Source organism: Panthera tigris, chromosome B1 (genome assembly GCF_018350195.1).
Source record: "Panthera tigris isolate Pti1 chromosome B1, P.tigris_Pti1_mat1.1, whole genome shotgun sequence".
NCBI lineage: Eukaryota > Metazoa > Chordata > Mammalia > Carnivora > Felidae > Panthera > Panthera tigris.
In genome coordinates, this window is record NC_056663.1 from 132499168 (window position 1) to 132521939 (window position 22772).

The 22772-nt window shown below is 37.9% G+C and overlaps 1 protein-coding gene across 6 annotated transcripts in view; it reads right to left on the reverse strand.

The window, feature by feature from the left end:
• Nucleotides 1–22772, reverse strand: part of NUDT9 (nudix hydrolase 9) — a 39491-nt gene that overhangs the window by 3314 nt on the left and 13405 nt on the right. For 5 of the 6 annotated variants that reach the window (XM_042984212.1, XM_042984213.1, XM_042984215.1 and 2 more), the window contains 5 exons: nucleotides 20352–20591; nucleotides 17763–17858; nucleotides 15500–15586; nucleotides 2691–2802; nucleotides 532–678 (listed from right to left, as the gene is read on the reverse strand). In XM_042984212.1, the coding sequence (XP_042840146.1) occupies nucleotides 532–678; nucleotides 2691–2802; nucleotides 15500–15586; nucleotides 17763–17858; nucleotides 20352–20548 (639 nt within the window). In that variant the 5' untranslated portion in view covers nucleotides 20549–20591. Of the gene's footprint in view, nucleotides 1–531; nucleotides 679–2690; nucleotides 2803–15499; nucleotides 15587–17762; nucleotides 17859–20351; nucleotides 20592–21635; nucleotides 21788–22772 lie in introns of those variants that run through there. The other variant, XM_042984216.1, reaches the window with a different exon arrangement.

Below are 22772 nucleotides of genomic sequence, written 5' to 3' on the forward strand. Positions count from 1 at the left end.
ACGTAAATAAATAAGAAATCCTAATTCTAGAAAGAAAACAAAGCAATTCAAACAAAAGCCAGCAAAAAAGAAACTCTTTTTCCTTATTACCAGTACACATATACTTTATAAGGTGATTTTTTTAAATCACAAAGGGTATGTAGACAAAACATAAGACTTAAATGGTTATCAACCAGAAAAACTCTGAATAATGTAGTTTAAAATGTAAACATACTCTCAAAAGAGCTAAATTTATGTAAATTTTTTAAAAAGGTTTCCGGATGGATGGGTGTGTTCTGTGTCACGTTGGCTCACATCTAGTCTAAAGAAAAACTAAGAGGAAAAAAGTGTATTCTAATAAATGTAACTGACCTAAAGTTGGGCTATAAAAGTTTAAGCAGAAATCTATTCACAGTGAAGATCTATAATTTGTTTCTATGAATATGTATTTCAAATATACAGGTTTTACCTATCAGATTTCCAGGTGAACTTTTAAGGAATTTTCACTAATCCGTGAGGCTAAAATCCTTCATGGGAACCACCATTTCTTACCACTAGATGTTCCTGGCTGAAGAGTTTGTGCAACTGTTCCTCTAATTCTCTCTTTTCTGCACTGGATTTCTGTAAGGAGTTGAGAGCTTCTTCACCAAATTCTCTTTTCAGTGTAGTACTAATCTTCTCTCCTGGGTCCACCATCCCCTAATAGCCACATTATTTAAAAAAAAAAAAAAAAAAAAAAAAAAGTAATAAGCTTTAATTCATTCAACAAATATTTACTGGGTGATGCAGTAGACACATTGTTCTACCTGGCCATAATCATGATTCCCATTCTCCTATGATATCTTCTTCTCTAAACCATTTGATTCTAGTAGAAGTAGCCAATCAGGGTATCTCATGTATTTGATTGCAGTAATTTGTCCAAGGTTAGCCAATAGTAAACTGAGCCAATAAGACTCCTTTCCTGGTATCTTCTAAACTCAAGCTAAGGAAGGAAGGCCTGGAGGCAAGATGGAATATAGCAAGCTGAAATTTCCCCATTGTTCATCCCATTCCAGCCACACTGACCTCCTGAATCAGTGTCTACGACATGCCAAACAAATCCCACCTAAGGCCTTTGCACCTGCTATTATTTGTGTCCAACATGCTTTTCCCTAGATACCCACATGCATCGCTCATTCACCTTCTTCAAATCTTTGCTTAAACGTTACCTTCTCAGAGAGACCTTTTATAACCACTCTAATCTCAAATTGCAAACTCTCAAACATTTCCTAGTCTCCTTCTTTGCTTTAGTTTTTTCCTTAATATTTATACCTTTAAACATACAATAACATATTTTATATTATCTGTTTCCCCCACTGGAACGTGAGCTCCAAGAAAACAGGGATGTTTATGTTGCTCTGTTATATTCTCAATGTCTAATATATCAGCTGACAAAAAACAGATCTCAAAATATACTGATTAGATGAATGGTTTTCAATATGACATCAGGGACAACCACTTCCTTACTGATCAGAATTTCAGATGACAAAAATATAAAATCCTACAATGAAATCATTACCGTGTTTTACACTAAGCATGGGTGAAGTTTGACAATTTGGCTCATAATAATTAACCTAAGCTTTTGTTACAGTCACCTGGGATTTTTATTTCCAATCCATTTTTATCCTACAAAGAAAAAAACAACCATTCTTGCAGATAGCAGTATAAGAATCATCCTCTTTTCAAATTATCTCCATTTCACAATATGGCATAAAATATAAAACCCTCTGTTGCACACATACACATTTCAAAAAGCCACTTCAAATTTACCACTGAAATGAACTCAACAAAAGTACAACTGTTCCTGATGATATTACAGAAATTTTAAAAACTACAAGGAGGGGTGCCTGGGTGGCTCAGTTGGTTAAGCATCTGACTTTCGGCTCAGATCATGTTCTCACAGTTTGTGAGTTCTACCTCCACTTCAGATCCTCTGTCCCCACCCTCTCTCTGCCCCTCCCCAGCTTGCGCTCTCTCTCTCTCTCTCTCTCTCTCTCTCTCAAAAGTAAATACACATTAAAAAAAAATTTTTTTAACTACAAGGAAAAGTAACAAGAATTATCTTTTTTATGTCTAAAGTTAATGAGAATTCAATAAACCAATGCTAACAGTCTTACCTTGGACTTGGAAGTAGGGGTTGAGTTCTGAGATGGGACCCAACATGTATGAATATCTACTTTATGCCAGGTGTTTTATATGCTATTGCTACTAATCCTATGAAGTAGATATAATTATGTAAATTTTAAAGAGAAAGTTCTGGGGTACCTGGCTGTCTCAGTCAGTAGAGCAACTCTTAATCTCAGTGGTGTGATTTAGAGCCCCAAACTGGGTGGAGAGACTACTTAAAAAATAAATAAAAATTTTAAAAATTTAAGGTAAGTGTCTGAATTCTGTATTCTCAGCTCAAAGTGGGAAGGCCAACGTACAAGCCTAGGTCTAACTCCAAAGTCCACGTTCTTTTCCAATGGCTTTATAATTAGACTCAAATTCTAACAGCCTTGATGTATTATCCTACACTTGCTATTGACAGACTTCATTGCAGTGATAAATGACAAAAGAATTACTAAGTGAAGTGTGAAGGAATGGAAAATAAATGGAGGATGAAGATCTACATACAATAACCTTGCAGTAAATGAAGCTAAAAAGAACTTTAATTTAATTTTAATTCTTACCCCTGGGATTGCCCATTCTCCACAGTCTTTCCTTTTTATTGCCACAAACTGTAAGATGTTTTTCCCAGAAACAGGGTGGGTAATTTTATTTCCACTTCTATCCCTTTTCCACCTGTAAATAGTAATATAAAATCGTAATGGATTTTGAAGAATAAGGATCTATCTCAAACTTGAGACAAAGTTATAACAATGTATTTTTCTTTATAACAAGAGTATATATAAATTCACCTCTCAGCTAGTTTTACCAAAAAAATTATTTTGTATTAGAAATATCCTGGGGTGCCTAGGTGGCTCAGTTGGTTAAGCGTCCGATTTCGGCTCAAGTCATGATCTCGCAGTTCGTGAGTTTGAGCCCCGCGTTGGGCTCTGTGCTGACAGCTCAGAGCCTGAAGCCTGCTTTGGATCTGTGTCTCCCTCTCTCTGCCCCTCCCTCGCTCATGCTGTGTGTGTGTGTGTGTGTGTGTGTGTGTGTGTCTCTCTCTCTCTCTCTCTCTGAAAAATAAACATTAAAAAAAAAAGAAATATTCTGTATTGAGCACTGTTACAAACCAAGTCAGATGTCTACTTTCCAAAAAAGATATTCTCTGTAATAAAAATTCAGAATATAAGTAGTTTTTATTAAAGTATTGTCAAAAAAAGTTTAAAAGCAGAACAGAATTTAGAGGATAGGTCATAAAACTTAAAAACATAGTCGAAGGATCCTTTTTAAGAATCACTTTAATATAAGAGATCTGGTAATATTTCCTTTTAATGGGTCACTCTGTTATCAAAACAGAGATTACACAATGCAGATTACACAATACAAGTTCAGCTGGTCTCAACAGTAGTGCTTCTCAATCTTTATGCCCTTTCTTAAAAAACAAAAACAAAAAAAAACACAAAAACCTCACTCTATCCTTTAGTTTTTAAAAAAGTATCAAAGTGGGGCACATGGGTGGGCTTAGTTGTTTGAGCATCTGACTCTTGATTTCAGCTCAAGTCGTGATCCCAGGGCATGGGATCAAGCCCTGCATCAGGCTTCACACTCAGTGTGGAGCCTGCTTAGGATTCATTCATTCATTTTCTCTGCCCCCCCCCCCCATTCCCTCTCCCCCACTCAAGCTCTCTTAAAAAAAAAAAAAAAAGTATCATGGTTATGTTAATTTTAGAATGAACTTTTTCTTTTTTTTTTAAGATTTTTTTTAGGTTTTATTTTTAAGTAATCTGTACACCCAACATGGGGCTCAAATTTACAACCCTGAGATCAAGAGTCACATGCTCTACCAACTGAGCCAGGCAGGCACCCCAAGAATGCACTTTTTCTAACCACAGCCTCTTGCCCAGAGATGCTGATACATCTCCCTTTCCCTTCTCTACCCCCACCACACCCAATTTTAAGAATTGTTCTAAAACTATCTTAGGCAAAGAAAACGATTTTGAACCTCTAGTACTAAACCAAAAAAGAAAGCCTATGATCTAATCATTGCTTTGAATTAGAATCAATGAAATTAAATGAGTTTAAATAGGAGTTCTCCCCCCTCCTGCAAATAAATAAATAAATAAATAAATAAATAAATAAGAGTTTCCAAATTTCTTTATATAGTGGTTGACTACCATATCTAACCCATAATTCCTGCCCTGAAAGAGCTCATAGTCTAGGGATGGAGCTAGACATGTAAGTGAATAAATTATAAGAGAGTGACAATTTGATGAGGACAGTAAATAGAAATGAAAGAATAATTAGTACAAGAAGACAGCATCTGTTTTTAAGGATGCCAGACATAGGTATGACATGAGCAAGAAACAAAGGTATAAAATAATATGTTCAAGAAACTGAATCTATAGGTGGGGTCTGGCACCATGGGCACCACAGAGGGAAAGAAGGATGATGAGGCCAGACGAGTAGGCAAAGAATTCATCAAATTCATCTGCTTAGAGAGCCAAAGAATATTTTTAAGCAGGGTAAAACCATAAGCAATTTGTATTTAGAAAGCTCACTCACTTTGACGAAAGTGTGGAGGCTGGTTGGGAAGAAAGCAAGACTGGATGCTAGAAGACTGTTACCATTGATGAGGAAGCATAAGGCAAGCTGAGAGCAAAGTACAAGCTAGCATACCCACCCACCCCCAAGTGGGATATATGTGGTATTCCTCAGGCACTCCTAGATGCCCAAGAACAAAGGAAAGGAAAGAAAACAAATGGTTAGCGATCACAGTCATGCAGGACAGGAGTCTCTATCAGTTTACAAATACCTTAGTAAATTACAAGAAAAAGGCAATCTTATCAATAGCCTAATCTTCTGAAACCTAGATTCAGTTTCCTGGAGCCCCTAATATCACCCTCCCCTCCACAGTGATGTGGGGAACAAAGGCAAGAAGGAAATGGCAGGTAAAATTAAATTTCCTTATAACCTGCAGCCTGCAGCCCACTGACAAATACTTGAAGCAAATGCAGAGTATAACATTTCTCCAGGAACCCCCTGCAGTCATAATGTTGATGCCTTACTAGAGGGAAAACAAGCTTAGCTTGACAACAGCAAGGCCTCAGGTATCTTAGGAGTCCTCTTTAGCACACTGAAGTCCCTCTGGAGGCCTCCCTTTTGTCTTTACCTCCCCCAACTCCACAGTATGTAACCAGTCACTCCTCACAACCCCAGTGCAGCTCTTTCTGCCCACAGGTCCTGTCCCTGTGCTGTAATAAAATCACCTTTTTGCACCAAAGATGTCTTCAAGAATTCTTTCTTGGCCATGAGTTCTGAACCCCACCATCACCCCAAAACCTCATCACCATGATCCAGGTACAAGATTGAGAACAGGACTGAAGGTAGACGTGGTACTTTTACTTCTTAAGGCCCATTTCTATAGCACTTATTATGTACCTGATACTGTTAAGTCTTTCATGTATTTATCCATTTAAGCCTCAAAACAACCCTATAAAGTAGTTGCATTATTATCTTTATTTTACAAATGTGGAAAATGAAGCACAGAGTAGATTAAACTTGTCCAAGACTGCAGAGCTAAGTGGTATAAACCAAAATTTGAACCCAGACAATCTGCTTCCAGAATCTGCACTCTTAATCACCATACTGTCTACTTAAATCAAAACAGAATGTTTACACTAATTGGGTAAGAGGAGGGCGTGAGAAGGTGAAAGATGCTCTGTACACTCACACACACTTACCAGCACCTACTATATATACATCACATTAGAGAAGCTGGGAAAACCAAGACAGACATGCCGCCAGTTTTGGCTGCAGCACAGGGAGAAGCAGGACTGAGGGAGAGGCGCTGCTGGGCTAGAGAGGGCCAGACTGATGATGAACAGTCACATAACCTGTTTACCTTCTCAGATTTTACCCCAAAGGCACTCATTTAAGAACTACCGAGCAGAGTAGTTTCTTCTTTTGTTCCTTATTGTAAATACCAACTGATGAGGGAAACAAAGGCAGAAGGAAATGGCAGATAACGTTAAATTTCCTTACAACCTGCAGCCCACTGACAAATACTTCAGGCAGGCAGGGTATAACATTTCTCCAGGAACTCCCTGCTGTCTTAATGTGAATTCTTTGCTAGAGGGGAAAACGACCTAGCTGACAACAGCTAGGCCTCCTGGATCCTGTGAGTCTTCTTCAGCATATGAAAATCCCTTTGGAAACTCCTCCCCCCACTTTACTCCCCAAACTTCCAAGTACATAACCAGTCTCTCCTCAGAGGTCCCAAGGCAGCAATTTCTGCCCCCGGGTCCTAACCCCATGTTTTAATAAAATCACCTTTTTGCACTGAAGAAGTCTCAAGAATTCTTTCTTGACCATTAGCTCCAATCCCCATCACTCCAAAACCTTATCATCAAATAAATTATTACCAAATTTAAAACAAAATCCTTGATATAATGGAAATAATGTATATTTTAATTAATGAACCTCATTAACATTTGTTAAATGCCAAAGATTATTTCTAAATACTATTGATATTCCCTCCCCACTTCTGATGGCCCACACCTTCCTGTTTCACCAAAACTGGAAAGAAAATGAGAATACCACTAACTATGGATCTGACTTTACTCACAGTAATGTATCAACACTTCCCACCTCATTTTCACTTTAAAGGATCTAAAGGAACATCAGATAGTTGTACCCACCCAATCTCTAGGAGAGGTCCCTGAGAACAGAAACATTTAACACTTTCCCTGGAGCATTTGTTAAATTACACTATACAGAGCTGTTCTGAATCATGAAGTACTTGAAAGAAAAGGGAATGGAATCTTTAAAGCGCCTAGATGATTCCTATGATTACTCATTAGTGAAAAACTGGTATAAAAGAGAAAAAGTATAATATCTGGAGCCAAATACCACGGACTCAAATTTCAGTTCGACATAAACATTTAGGCAAGTCACTTAACCCCAGTGAGTCTTCATTTTCAGATCTATAAAACAGAGATGTTAATATCTACTTTGAGGAGTTGTGTGAGAAACAAATGGAAAAACTGATGACAGCACCTAGCAGAGGAGAGCAATACTTTTTAACAATGTGCTTTAGCCTTGTTGATGCTTCCTTTTTAACATCTTACATTCTTCTCTTCCTTCCATTTCCACTGCCACTCACTCATTTAGACCAACTCATAGGTCAATATATGCATTACTGAGGTAATAAAGAGCATCAACCTAACAGTACAGGTGAAAGCTAGACTCCGCCATCTGTGGGCTTTTCCATAGCCTTGGACCCTCTCAAAGTCTTCAGCTATTGCTGAAGCTGTTGTATAATGGCTGCATTAAGCTCAAAAAGTCTATTTCAAAACAATGCAACCCAATCACCACATACACTCCCATGTATTTGGCCCACCAGAGATAAAGATAAGCTAATGAAAGGCTAACTTCCAAGTGTCTAGCTTCCCTTTTCTGCTTCTTGTCCCCTTACTGGCATTTCTACTTCAAATGCTTCACACCTTCCTGATTTTAGCCAGCCTTACCAAAGTTGGAAACAAAACTGATACTGTCATTAATATTTTTTACTTACATTCATTAAAAGTATATTAACTCTTCCCATTTCATTTAAACCATAAAGTTTCTAAAGTAATTTTATTTATTTAAGTTTATTTATTTCTTTTGAAATAGAGAGCATGCATGTACAGGGGGAAGGGGCAGAGAGAGAGAGAGAGAGAGAGAGAGAGAGAGAGAGAGAGACAAAGAGAATCCCAAGCAGGATCTCTCACAAACCATGAGATCATGACCTGAGCCGAAATCGAGCTGGACACTTAACCAACTGAACCACCAAGGTGCCCCTCTAAAGGAATTTTAAATGGATACGTGGGTTGGTAGGTAGATACATAAGCATCTATACATAAGATAGGTAGATGGCTGGGCGGGAGGAAGCAAGAAAGGAAGGAAGCAGAAAAATGGAGTGAGCTGTGGGGTAAAGACCTCTTTTGTCAGGGAAATTGAAAGGCTGAGGAGAATAAGATGGGACAAATATTGGTGCCTCTTCCAGTAACTTGAAAAGAAGGGAATTAAGCTGTTTTCTTAGAGTTAACCTATGAAATCATTACTGGATCTCGGATCAGAGAAAAAGTTTCCTGAAAGAAAGGAAGACCCTCAAAATATGAAAATTAAAAAATAAAAATATTGAGGGTATTTGCATTATTTAAAGCAAAGTGACAATTATTTGTGAAGACGGAGTTGGTCAGTGAAGAAATCCTAACAATACAAAAATTAAAAGGATGACAGAGATGACAGAATATTCCAGACATGCTGAAAAGATGATTCCTATGGAGAGGGTCAAGTCCATCTAAACCTAAGATTCACCTGCCTTCCTTATTCTGATTCATGCTTACCAAGGGGCCTTCTGAATATGATGTGGCTTACCAGATAGATTTACCTCAGGAAAAGAATGCCTGTCCCCTATTCCGAAATCTTCAAGGGCTCCCCTTAACACTCCTAAACTTTGTTATTGTAATATTCTCCACAATAAAACTGCATAAAAATTACATGTTTGATTACCCACTATTCTACAAAATTTTCTGCTTCGACCAGCTGATCCTTTCATTGTCCCTCAATACTCAAATGGAGGATTTTGAGGGGGAAGATAGCGGCATAGGAGGACACTAGGCTCACCACGTCCTGCTGATCCCTTAGATTCCACCCACATCGGCCTAAATAACCCAGAAAACTGCCAGAAGACTAGCAGAATGGACTCTCTGGAGCCAAGCGTAGACAAGAGGCCCACAGAAGAGGGTAGGAAGGGTGAAGAGGCGGTGCGCACAACCTGGACTGGCGGGAGGGAGCCGGGGCGACGGAGGGGCAGCCTGCGTGGCAAGGCGGAATCCCCGAGTCTGGCTTGCAAAAGCAGAGGGGCCACACAGAGTGTGTTCTGACAGCCAGCAGGACTTAACATCTGGAATGTCATAAGTCAACAGCTCTGCTCGGACAGGAGGAGAGCTAGAGGACTACGGGAAAGATAGTTGTTGAGCCCCGCAGGACAGAGCTCAGCTTGCCAAGGAACAAAGGCACTGGAAAGCACCATCTCCCTCTCTCATCCCCCAGCCAAAATCCCAAAGGGAACCAGTTCCCGTAACGGAACTTGCTGGCACTGCACAAACACCCAAGGCTGTGCTTCTGTGGATCCATCCCTCTGACGGGTCTGCCTCCCTCCCGGTGCCACAGGGCCCCTCCCAAAGCGGACCACCAAAGGCAAAGCGAGCTGAGTCTGCCCCTCCCGCTCCTGTGCACCTTGTGGATCCACCCCAGCTAATACACCAGATCCCATCGAAGCACCACAAGCCTGGCAGTGTGTAAGTAGCCCAGACAAGGGCCACACCACTCCACAGTGAGTCCTGCCCCTGGGAGAGGGAAAGATAAGGTACACACCACTCTGACTGTGGCCCCAGCGGTGGCCTGGGGGCAGACATCAGGTCTGACTGCGGCCAAGCCCACCAACACAAGTTACTCCAGACAGCACAGGGGAAGTGCGCTGCAGTTCCACGCCACCACAGGGACTATCCAAAATGACGAAACGGAAGAATTCTCCTCAAAACAAACTCCAATAAGTAGCAACAACTAACGAACTGATCAAAAGTGATTTAACCAATATAATGGACCATGAATTTAGAATAATAGTCATAAAAATAATCGCTGGGCTTGAAAAAAGTATAGAGGACAGCAGAGAATATTGCCACAGAGATCAAGGGACTAAGGAACAGTCAGGAGGAGCTAAAAAATGCTATAAATGAGCTGCAAAATAAAATGGAGGCGACCACAGCGTGGACTGAAGAGGCAGAGGAAAGAACAGATGAATTAGAAGATAAAATTATGGAAAAACAGGAAGCTGAGAAAAAGAGATAAAAAAATCCAGGAGTACGAGGGTAGAATTAGAGAACTAAGTGATGCTATGAAACGCAATAATATACGATATTGGGGATTCCAGAGGAGGAAGAGAGAAAGTTGCTGAAGGTGTACTTGAAGAAATCATAGCCGAGAACTTCTCTGATCTGGGGAAGAAAAAAGGCATTGAAATCCAAGAGGCACAGAGAACTCTTCAGACGTAACTTGAATTGACCTTCTGCATGACATATCATAGTCAAACAGGCAAAATACAAGGATAAAGAGAAAATTCTGAAAGCAGCTAGGGATAAACATGCTTTAACATATAAAGGGAAACCAATAAGACTAGTGACGGATCTATCTACTGAAACTTGGCAGGCCAAAAAGGAATGGCAGGAAATCTTCAATGTGATGAACAGAAAAAATATGCAGCCGAGAATCCTTTATCCAGCAAGTCTGTCATTCAGAATAGAAGGAGAGATAAAGGTTTTCCCAAACAAACAAAAACTGAAGGAATTCATCACCACTAAACCAGCCCTACAAGAGATCCTAAAGGGATCTTGTGAGACAAAGTACCAGAGACATCACTACAAGCATGAAACCTACAGACATCACAACGACAATAAACCCATATCTTTCTATAATAACACCGAATGTCAATGGACTAAATGCTCCAACCTAAAGACATAGGGTATCAGAATGGATAAAAAAAAAACAAGACCCATCTATTTGCTGTCTACAAGAGACTCATTTTAGACCTGAGGACACCTTCAGATTGAAAGTGAGGGGATGGAGAACGATCTATCATGCTACTGAAGTCAAATGAAAGCTGGAGTAGCCATACTTATATCAGACAAACTAGACTTTAAATTAAAGGCTGTAACAAGAAATGAAGAAGGCCATTATATAATAATTACAGGGTCTATCCATCAGGAAGAGCTAACAATTATAAATGTCTATGTGCCGAATACAGGAGCCCCCAAATATATAAAACAATTACTGACGAACATAAGCAACCTTATTGATAAGAATGTGGTAATTGCAGGGGACTTTAATACTCCAATTACAACAATGGATAGATCATCTAGACACAGAATCAATAAAGACACAAGGGCCCTGAATGATACATTGGATCACATGGACTTGACAGATATACTTAGAACTCTGCATCCCAAAGCAGAATATACTTTCTTCTCGAGTGCACATGGAACCTTCTCCAAGATAGATCACATACTGGGTCACAAAACAGCCCTTCATAAGTACACAAGAATTGAGATCATACCATGCATACTTTCGGACCACAATGCGATGAAGCTTGAAATCAACCACAGGAAAAAGTCTGGAAAACCTCCAAAAGCATGGAGGTTAAAGAACACCCTACTAACGAATGAGTGGGTCAACCAGGCAATTAGAGAAGAAATTTAAAAATATATGGAAACAAATGAAAATGAAAATACAACAATCTAAACGCTTTGGGATGCAGCGAAGGCAGTCCTGAGAGGAAAATACATTGCAATCCTATCTCAAGATATAAGAAAAAACCCAAATACAAAATCTATCAGCACACCTAAAGGAAATAGAAGCAGAACAGCAAAGACACCCCAAACCCAGCAGAAGAAGAGAAATAATAAAGATCAGAGCCGAAATAAACAATATAGAATCTAAAAATCTGTAGAGCAGATCAATGAAACCAAGAGTTGTTTTTTTGAAAAAAATAAACAAAATTGATGAACCTCTAGCCAGGCTTCTCAAAAAGGGAGATGACCCAAATAGATAAAATCATGAATGAAAATGGAATTATGACAACCAATCCCTCAGAAATACAAGCAATTATCAGGGCATATTATGAAAAATTATATGCCAAGAAACTGGACAACCTGGAAGAAATGGACAAATTCCTAAGCACCCACACACTTCCAAAATTCCAATAGGATTAAACAGAAAGCTTGAACAGACCTATAACCACTGAAGAAATTTAATCAGTTATCAAAAATCTCCCAACAAGTAAGAGTCCTGGACCAGATGGCTTCCCAGAGGAATTCTACCAGACATTTAAAGCAGAGATAATACCTATCCTTCTCAAGCTATTCCAAAAAATAGAAAGGGAAGGAAAACTTCCAGACTCATCCTACGAAGCCAGCATTCATTTGATTCCTAAACCAGACAGAGACCCAGCAAAAAAAGAGAACTACAGGCCAATATCCCTGAAGAATATGGATGCAAACATTCTCAGTAAGATACTAGCAAATCAAATTCAACAGCACATAAAAAGAATTATTCACCATGATCAAGTGGGATTCATTCCTGGGCTGCAGGGCTGGTTCAACATTCACAAATCAATGTGATACATCACATTAATAAAAGAAAAGATAAGAACCATATGATCCTGTCAATCGATGCAGAAAAAGCATTTGACAAAATTCAGCATCCTTTCTTAATAAAAACCCTTGAGAAAGTCGGGATAGAAGGAACATACTTAACCATCATAAAAGCCATTTATGAAAAGACCACAGCTAATATCCTCCTCAATGGGGAAAAACTGAGAGCTTCCCCCCTGAGATCAGGAACACGACAGGGATGTCCACTCTCACCGCTGTTGTTTAACATAGTGTTGGAAGTTCTAGCATCAGCAATCAGACAACAAAAGGAAATCAAAGGCATCAAAATTGGCAAAGATGAAGTCAAGCTTTCACTTTTGCAGATGACATGACATTATACATGGAAAATCCAATAGACTCCACCTAAAGTCTGCTAGAACTGATACATGAATTCAGCAACTTCACAGGATACAAAATCAATGTACAGAAATCAGTTGCATTCTTATACACTAATAATGAAGCAACAGAAAGACAAATAAAGAAACTGATCTTCACAATTGCACCAAGAAGCATAAAATACCTGGGAATAAACCTAATCAAAGATGCAAAAGATCCGTATGCTGAAAACTATAGAAAGCTCATGAAGGATATTGAAGAAGATATAAAGAGATGGAAAAACATTCTGTGCTCATGGATTGGAAGAATAAATATTGTTAAAATGTCAATACTACCCAAAGCTATCTGCACATTCGATGCAATCCCAATCAAAACTGCACCAGCATTCTTCTCGAAGCTAGAACAAGCAATCCTAAAATTTGTATGGAACCACAAAAGGCCCTGAATAGCCAAAGTAATTTTGAAGAACAAGACCAAAGCAGGAGGCATCACAATCCCAGACCTTAGTCTCTACTACAAAGTTGTAATCATCAAGATAGCATGGTATTGGCACAAAAACAGACACATAGACCAACGGAATACAATAGAAACCCCTTAACTAGACCCACAAAAGTATGGCCAACTAATCTTTGACAAAGCAGGAAAGAATATCCAATGGAAAAAAGTCTCTTTAACAAATGGTTCTGGGAGAACTGGACAGCAACATGCAGAAGGATGAAACTAGACCACTTTCTTACACCATTCACAAAAACAAACTCAAAATGGATAAAGGACCTGAATGTGAGACAGGAAACCATCAAAACCCTAGAGGAGAAAGCAGGAAAAAAACCTCTCTAACCTCAGCCGCAGCAATTTCTTACTTGATACATCCTCAAAGGCAAGGGACTTAAAAGCAAAAATGAACTATTGGGACCTCATCAAGATAAAAAGCTTCTGCACAGCAAAGGAAGCAATCAATAAAACTAAAAGGCAACCAATGGAATGGGAAAAGGTATTTGTAAATGACATATCGGACAAAGGGCTAGTATCCAAAATCTATAAAGAGCTCACCAAACTCCACACCCGAAAAATAATCCAGTGAAGAAATGGGCAGAAAACATGAATAGACACTTCTCTAAAGAAGACATCCAGATGGCCAACAGGCACATGAAAAGATGCTCAATGTCGCTCCTCATCAGGGAAATACAAATCAAAACCACACTCAGATATCACCTCACGCCAGTCAGAGTGGCCAAAATGAACAAATCAGGAGACTATACATGCTGGTGAGGATGTGGAGTAATGGGAACCCTCTTGCACTGTTGGTGGGAATGCAAACTGGTGCAGCCGCTCTAGAAAACAGTGTGGAGGTTCCTCAAAAAGTTAAAAATAGACCTACCCTATGACCCAGCAATAGCACTGCTACGAATTTACCCAAGGGATACAGGAGTGCTGATGCATAGGGGCACTTGTACTCCAATGTTTATAGCAGCACTCTCAACAATAGCCAAATTATGGAAAGAGCCTAAATGTCCATCAACTGATGAATGGATAAAGAAATTGTGGTTTATATACATAATGGAGTACTACGTGGCAATGAGAAAGAATGAAATGTGGCCCTTTATAGCAACGTGGATGGAACTGGAGAGTGTGATGCTAAGTGAAATAAGCCATACAGAGAAAGATACCATATGTTTTCATTCTTATGTGGATCCTAAGAAAATTAACAGAAGTCCATGAGGGAGGGGAAGGAAAAAAAAAAAGAGTTTAGAGAGGAAGAGAGCCAAAGCATAAGACTCTTAAAAACTGAGAACAAACTGAGGGTTGATGGGGGATGGGAGGGAGGGGAGGGTGGGGGATGGGTATTGAGGAGGGCACCTTTTGGGATGAGCACTGGGTGTTGAATGGAAAACAATTTGACAATAAATTTTATATTAAAAAAAAAACTCAAATAGATATTACTATAAGCTTTTTTCCTTAGGCCTCCTGTTGTCCCCCTATCCAAGCTTCAAGTTCAGCTCAAGTCTGCCTCCTTCATAATGCCTTTCTTCGATGTTCCAGTTTACCGTCATCACAACCCACATCTAATCTAGTTCTTAAAGCAAACTGTCTCACCCATTGTACCTTGACACATTTTCTTATTTCATATTTTTCATCTTACAAATTAAGCCATAGCTCTTCTGTGATAGGGAGCTGAAACGTAGAATTCTTTTATCTTTTTTATATCCTCCAAAGCACCTACTCAATTTTGAGAACAAACAGATGTTTAGTAAATTCACTATGTGAATTAACTTTGTTCAGATAATGCCTAGCCTACTCATATAAAACTACAACTTTACACTTGTATCACATCAGTATGATTTCACATCAAGACCCTTTAAAATATACATTTCAAGGGGCGCCTGGGTGGCTCAGTCAGTTAAGCGTCCGACTTCAGCTCAGGTCATGATCTCACAGTCTGTGAGTTCGAGCCCCAGATCAGGCTCTGTGCTGACAGCTCAGAGCCTGGAGCCTGCTTCAGATTCTGTGTCTCCCTCTCTCTCTGCCCCTCCCCTGCTCATGCTCTGTCTCTCTCTGTCTCAAAAATAAATAAAAACATTAAAAAAAATTTTTTTAATATACCTTTCCAGTGTTTGCGCTTATGAGCATATACATACACATATACATATATGTATACAAACGCATATATTTATACATGTGTACATATACATACATACGTTTGTGTGTGTGTGTGTGTGTGTGTGTGTGTATAAACACATAGTTACAGTCCATATTTCTCTAATCACCTGGCTCTTTGCTATTGAAATGTTTTTTTTCATTCTTACCTGGTTATGATGGGATCTGCAGCATGATTTGGTCCCCATCGCCCCAAAAGCCCCCGGCCAATCAGTCCTGTCCGTCCTGCAGGATTTCTGGGAAAAGAATATAGAAAATCAATTGAATATGTTCATCTTTTTAAACCCAACTTGACATGGCCCAAAAGAAGGCAGTAAGTGCAATAAGAGGGAAATAGTGTCTCCTCCCAAATCCAGGAACGCTATCACATATCTGCCACTAAAATCACACATTTCCTTATGCTGTTATTTAACTTTTCTTTTGTGCACGTCTTAAGCTTTGCACTTGATCCAGGAGGAAGATCTCATTTCTGAAGCTGTTCTATAAGAGAATTTGTTTCAGTTTTCACGTATACTCCTAAATTCAAACTAACACCTTACTGGACTCTTACAACAGGGCAGGTGAATGGTCTGCACCTAATGATCCTCTAGCTCTACAACAATGATGATTTATCACTCAAGATACCCACATTTCTCTTCACTTTCTCAACATCCCCTCTTCTTACTCTCATCTCATACAACCCTTCCCATTATTTTTGTTACTTTTTAAAGAAAATGTTTTCTCAGTGGGTTCTGGATGTTTATTACCAATAATATATATTTTGTAGCATATAATGAGGTAGTATTATTCAATATTTCAAGATTTCAAATATACCAAAATTCAAGTTTTAAAGAAAACAATTTTATAAAAATGCCAACTATTTAACCAATAGCACAACCCAATGTTAAAAAGTCTGTCAGGTGAACACAGCAACACTCAGGCCTGAGTAATTTTCTTCCAATGAATATTCCTTAAATGTTCAACTTTCATTATGTCCCAGTAAAATGCCCTAATCTACAATCTTACCTTTTTAAGATTATATCTTTTGTCCTCCCAATATATGAAAGTAAATACACAAACAGCCAAAATTTTCCCTGTCAGCCATCTGTTTGTATTCTGGTCTTCCTTGTGACTGTTATTCAAGTTGAATGAATTTTTATACTGTACTAGACCAAAAATATATCAGCAAGACTTTCAATTAAGACAAGGCACCTGCCCAGGTGACAATAATTTTACTTTTCAAATTCACAGGAGGAGGGGCAGGGTGGCCAGCAACTATGTTTTATTCCAAATAAGTATACATCCCTGAACACAAATTATCAAAGCCAATATTTAAAGAGTGAAAGTTCATTTTTATAGATGACCAAGCTTATAACTGGTAAATCAGAAACTATGGAAAAGACACATAGACTACCCTATAGTCTGAGAAGCAGAGAAAGTTGTTTGCAGTGAAAGAGAAATAAAGGCAAGATAGAAAGAAAAGCAGAGACAGATTTTCAATTCTACCTAAAGTTAGCTGCATTTACACTTCGGACTGCTTGAGATGACCCCATAACCCTAAAGTTCACTTTTTACTAAGGCAAGCTAGAATTGTTTCCATTAGACTCTTGACTAAAACAACATGCTAGCTTGCCTTTGCTGCCTATCCTTTTTCATGGATAAATATCTTTTAATATATTTTTTTATCCAGAAAAGAACCTAAGGAATAAGTCAAATGCAAAGAAGGTCTGACTTAAAAAGACAGAAAAGTGAAATTATGACCAGAGAAAGAGTTAGCAAAACTAAAGGACCAGGTTGTGGTGAGAGAAGCCAGATCATTGCCTTGTCCTTGAGGAAGGAAGAATACAAGTTGCAACATTTTTGCAAGATAAAAACCATGATTACAGAATCTGATCCTTCTTTGTTTTATTTGGGGCATGCTAATTTTTACATTTTTTCCTAACTTTTATAATGTCTTAAGGAAAATGGAAATTGTTGGAGTTGTGTATAAAAATCATTTTTAAAAGTACAGAAAGAATCTTGATGTTAAATTACTGGGTTATTTTTATTTTTACTCTTACATGTTTGGGTAAATTCTTAGTTTAAGGCACTAATTTAATAAATTTAATAAAGAACTAATAAACACAATTCTCAATCCTTCCTCTGTTAATTTATTCAACTAATTATTTCTACCTTCAAAGTGGGGTTACAAAAAAATGCACTCAAATACTGCCTCTGCCACTTACTATATGCAAATTGCTTACATTCTCTCTCCTTATCTGTAAATGGAACTAAAAATATCCACCCACAGGGTTATTGTAATGATTTAATCAGATCACATATATAAATTCTTTTGTGCATTGTCTGGCACACACAAACACTCAATAAAGGTTAATTACATTTTCTACCTTTCAAAGACCTATTTATTGTAAGATATCCATCCCCAGTACCTACCTGGGTCTTCCATTTTCAATCTCATATAGACCATTCTGGCTCTTTCTCTCAACATGCCCATCCTTTTCATTAAACTTGGGAAAGAAGTTACTTTCACTGTAATAAGAATACCAAAGCAAAATAAGAAATAATGGCCCAATACTACCAACAGCTTACTAATGCCAGTCAGCCTGTTATTTATAATAAAGTATCCCTGAAACTAAAATTTTTAAGAGTTAGTTTTCATTTACAAATCCATTTAGTCCTTCAAAACTGTTTCTGGAAAAAAAAGAAAAAAGTTAACAAAAACACCTTACAATACAAGGATGTGTATTATAATCCCTCTGGGAAGGACTAGGCAGAGAAACCACAGTTCCTCCCACATGGTACAAAAAAAGTCTACATCATTTATCAGCATGGAAGAATTGTCTGTGGGCACAATATTGCAATTAATGGTTCCTATGTGGTTCCAGAAATAATATTCTTTGTGATATCTTGATGTTTTTACGGTCTCAAAGTAATTTTAATTTCCTCAAATGTACACTGGTTAGTATTTTCATCAAATAAATCCATAAAACCGTGAATTTACCCCAAAACTTCATAATAACTATGATCTAGATTAAAATCAATGTTATATGTTAGAAATGTTCTGAATTTTAATCTGGATGGCAGTTACAGCTATAGAAATAAAAAGTTGTTCTGAGCTATAGCTGCACACTTAAGTGTGCATTTTATTTCATTTGTCATACCTCAATAAAAATATTTTTGGGGCACCTAGGTGGCTCAGTTGGTTAAGCAATCAACTCTTGATCTCAGCTCAAGTCATGATCTCACAGTTCCTGAGTTCAAGCCCCATGTCGGACTCTGTGCTGACAGTGCAGAGCCTGCTTAGTATCCTCTCTCTCCCTCTCTCTCTCTGCCCCTCCCCTGCTCATACTCTCTCTCAAAATAAACTTTAAAAAATATTTATTTTCAAAGTAGACATAAATATACTACTTTCCTCACCATTACAAAATCACTGATATAACTGCGTTGATAGTGAATAAAGAGTTGTATAGCACTACATAATTCATAGGTGGTTCTGACAGAAGATTCACTTTTTTCCTTGCTTTAATATCAGTTAAGAGAACATAGAAATATTTCTGCTCTATTTTGGAAATAATTTCCAATTTGAATGATCCAAAAACTCTCTCAAGACTTCTAACCAATCTTCCATCTAACACACAAATAAAAAATAATTAAATGGTAAAAATCATGAAATTATACAACCAGGGTTACAATGCTCTTGGGACTCTAGAAATTCACCAGAGGAGAAAAAAAAGCATGAACATAATCATAATTGAAATATTAATATTGGTAGTAAAGCTTGATTTTAGATGGTGATATAAATTCAACTCTTAAAAATTAAACTGAATGAAGAAAATGTATGCAATCTTCCTCTATTTACACTATATAGCACCCCTACCAACATCAATTTTGTGTATAATGTATATGTATAATGTATGTGCAAATATGTAAATACTCAAAATGGGGAAAATGCAACTTATTAAAGCTACAAATTTCTCTACAGATTAGCTTCATGATTAATTAAAATCCAAGTAGTATCACAAAATGACAAACACATCTTTGAATAAAATAGGGAAACTGTATGTCAAAATCTAGTCACAGCAATAAGTCCATAGTAAAGTTTAACCTAGAACTAATACTGGATCTATCCAACTTGCAACAGTTTTTACTTACTTGACTAAATTATGCGAGGCATTTATAATAAATTTTCCCATGGAATCAAATTTGTAAAGCTGTTCTAAAATTAGGGTAGCAGCTTAGCAGAGTGATTAAGAGCATGAATTCTGGAGTCAGACTGAGTTCAAGTCCACACTATACCATCTACTAGCAGCTCTGTGACAATATGTAAAGGGCAAACTTTGTGTGCTTCCATTTTTTGTGTGTGTTTTGTTTTTCTATAAAGCACAAATAACAACCCTATCTTCCAGAATAGTTGTAAGAATAAAATAATGTTTATAAAACGTTTAGTACAGTACCTAGTTCATACTCAGTACATTTAAACACTCTACGTATTCATTAAAAGGAACATAAATAGAAAATGTGAATCAATGTACTTCTATGAATTTAGTCAAAGGATTTTTGCTTGAGTTTTTTTCTTCTTTATCCCTTTTCTATTTTATCACATTACTCCAATTTTATCATCATGCTGTTCTTGGTAATCTGAAAAATTTCTGAAAAATATTTTCACTACTTCAAATACAAGTCTAGCTATGGTGGAAAATAACAATAAGAGATGTTCTACTGATAACCTAAACAGAACAAATGAAAACAGATACCACTACTTGTCACCTCATAAAACAAAAATCTCCATAGTAAAATAGATTTACCTTTTTGGAAGGATCATAAAACTCCCAAAAGAATAAGCAAACATGGACTGTCTAGCTTGAGAAAGAATCCCAGCCAAATGTTGGAAACTGCTTTATAACAAAGTCAAGCACTAGATGAAAATGATTTTTCAGCTATCAAAATGGTAATTTACAAATACAATCATTCTCTTCTCCGTCTTACACCCAGCTACCAGCTAACACTGACTAGTTTGCTCACCTGATCTGAGGATCGGCCCACCTGGGTCCTGCCAAGACAGAGACAGCAGTGTATTCCACAGGATTATAGTCTTGCCACTCAACAAACCATCCTACTTTCTCATTTGGAACCTGGCTGCGTTGGACTTTTGAACCAGGATACGGAGATGTTCGAGCCTTGTTGTGCGAATTCTCTTTGGCACCATTAGAACTAGACATGATGTTGGAGTTAAGATGAAACCCACAGGATAAAAATGAGTTTCTGGAAAGAAAAAAAAAACAATCAAAAAACAAAGAAAAGAAAAGAAAAATGTTTTACATACATACCAAAATAGAAAAAATAAAGAACCTATGGGGCACCTGGGTGGCTCAGTCAGTTAAGCATCCAACTTTGGTTCAGGTCACAATCTCATGGTTCACGGGTCCACACCCATGTTGGATTTTGTGCCTACAGCTCAGAGCCTGGATCCTGCTTCTTATTCTGTGTCTCCCTCGCTCTCTGCCCCTCCCCCACTCATGCTCTGTCTCTCTCAAAAATAAACATTAAAACATTTTTTAAAATTAAAATTAAAAAATAAAGAACCTAATTCAAAGACCCCAAAACATACTTTTGAACTTCAAAGTATAGAAGCCCAACATCTGTGAGAAAATTATTTTCAAATATGAATTTTTTTTTTAATATTGCTAGATCTTAGTTGAATCTACTCACTGAATTTCTTTTAGCTGAGAAAAAGGAACAGGTTTACTTTTGTTAGCACAAAAGTTGGAGAAGTTTGTTGTGAAAATTACATAAAAACAAATGTAAAAGAAAACTAAGTCGATGTGAGGGAATACATTTTTTTTAAATGGTCTACAGTCTAACACACGTGTAAAATGTATGGCAAAGATGGTACAAAGGACAAGATAATGAAAATATCGGTTGCCAGGTTCTTACATTGTACATGAAGTAATGTAATATTACTTGAAGTCAGACTATAATAAATATACAAATTGTAAACTTCAGAATAAAATTTAAAGTAACATTAGGAGGCACAGAACTGAGGAGCTCCTGGGTGGCTCAGTGGGTTAACCCTCTGACTTCAGCTGAGGTCATGATCTCATGGTTCATGGGTTCAAGCCCCAGGTCCAGCTCTGGGCTGACAGTGCAGAGCCTGAAGCCTGCTTCAGATTCTGTGTCTCCCTCTCTCTCTGCCCCTCCCCTCCTTGTGCTTGCTCTCTTTCTCAAAAATAAATAAACATTAAAAGAAAAAAAGGCACAGAGCTGAAATAAGTAGAAAATGTATACAAAAACAAACTGAACCTCTACCTCACAGCATACACAAAAATGTTTCATGTCTTCTCCTGCCTAAAAACTTAAATGGCTTCTCATTATTCTTAAAATAAAGGCTAAATTCCCTAATGACCCTAAGTGATGACATCTTGAAAGGGTGGGCCTACACCGGCCGACTCCATCTTGTTCTGTGTCCTTCACCTTGACCACACCTCCTCCCCTTGAGTAACCCCCCCCCCCTCACCTGCCTAACAGGACTCGGACCCTTCCCCAGCCAATCGGCTGAGGCCATAGCCATTACCTCACCAACTGCCCTTAGGCCCCAATAAAACCTTTGTCCTTTTGAAACTCGCTCTCTTTCCCTGGTATCTCACCGCTGCCTCGGTGCAGGTAGGGGATTGAGCTCGAGCTAGCTCGAATAAAGGCTCTTTTGCTTTTACATCGGACTTGGCTCCCTGGCGGTATTTGGGGATCACGAATTCTGGGCATAACAATCTAAAGTGGAAAAAAGGATTCTGAGAACATGATGAACTGATGACAGCTCCCTTCCCCTGCTCTCACAATACTTTGAGACAAATGGTTAAGACAAACAAAATGTGATAGGATGGTGAAATAAGTCAACATCCTGTGCCTCCTGACACCATACACTGAGAAGTACACAGTGATCATTTCTGAGGTACTCCTCACAAGAATATATGACCAGAATCTAATCATGAAATATAGAACAGATCCAGGTCAAGGGACAACTTGCAGAGTAAATGTCTGTACTCTGTCAACTGGTAACATCATGAAAGACAGAGGAACTCTTCCAAATAGATTCAGACTAAAAAGACATGAAAAAGAAAAACTAAATGCAATCAGTGATCTTGGATTGGTTCTTGAACCAAAAAAGAAAAAAAAAATTGTAGGCAAGTGGTGAAACTTGAAAGGGTTATATGAATAATTTTAAAAGGTGATACCAAACCTTATTTATTTCCAACAAAGAAAAGCTTGAAAGACAATGGCTTCATTGGTGAATTCTATGAACCATTTAAAGAATTAAAACTCAAACTCTTCCAAAAAACTGAAGAGGAAGGAATACTTCCAAAGTTTTTTCTATGAGGCCAGCATTATTACTGTGACACCAAAGCTAGACAAAGAGACTATCAGAAAACTACAGACCAATATCCTTGA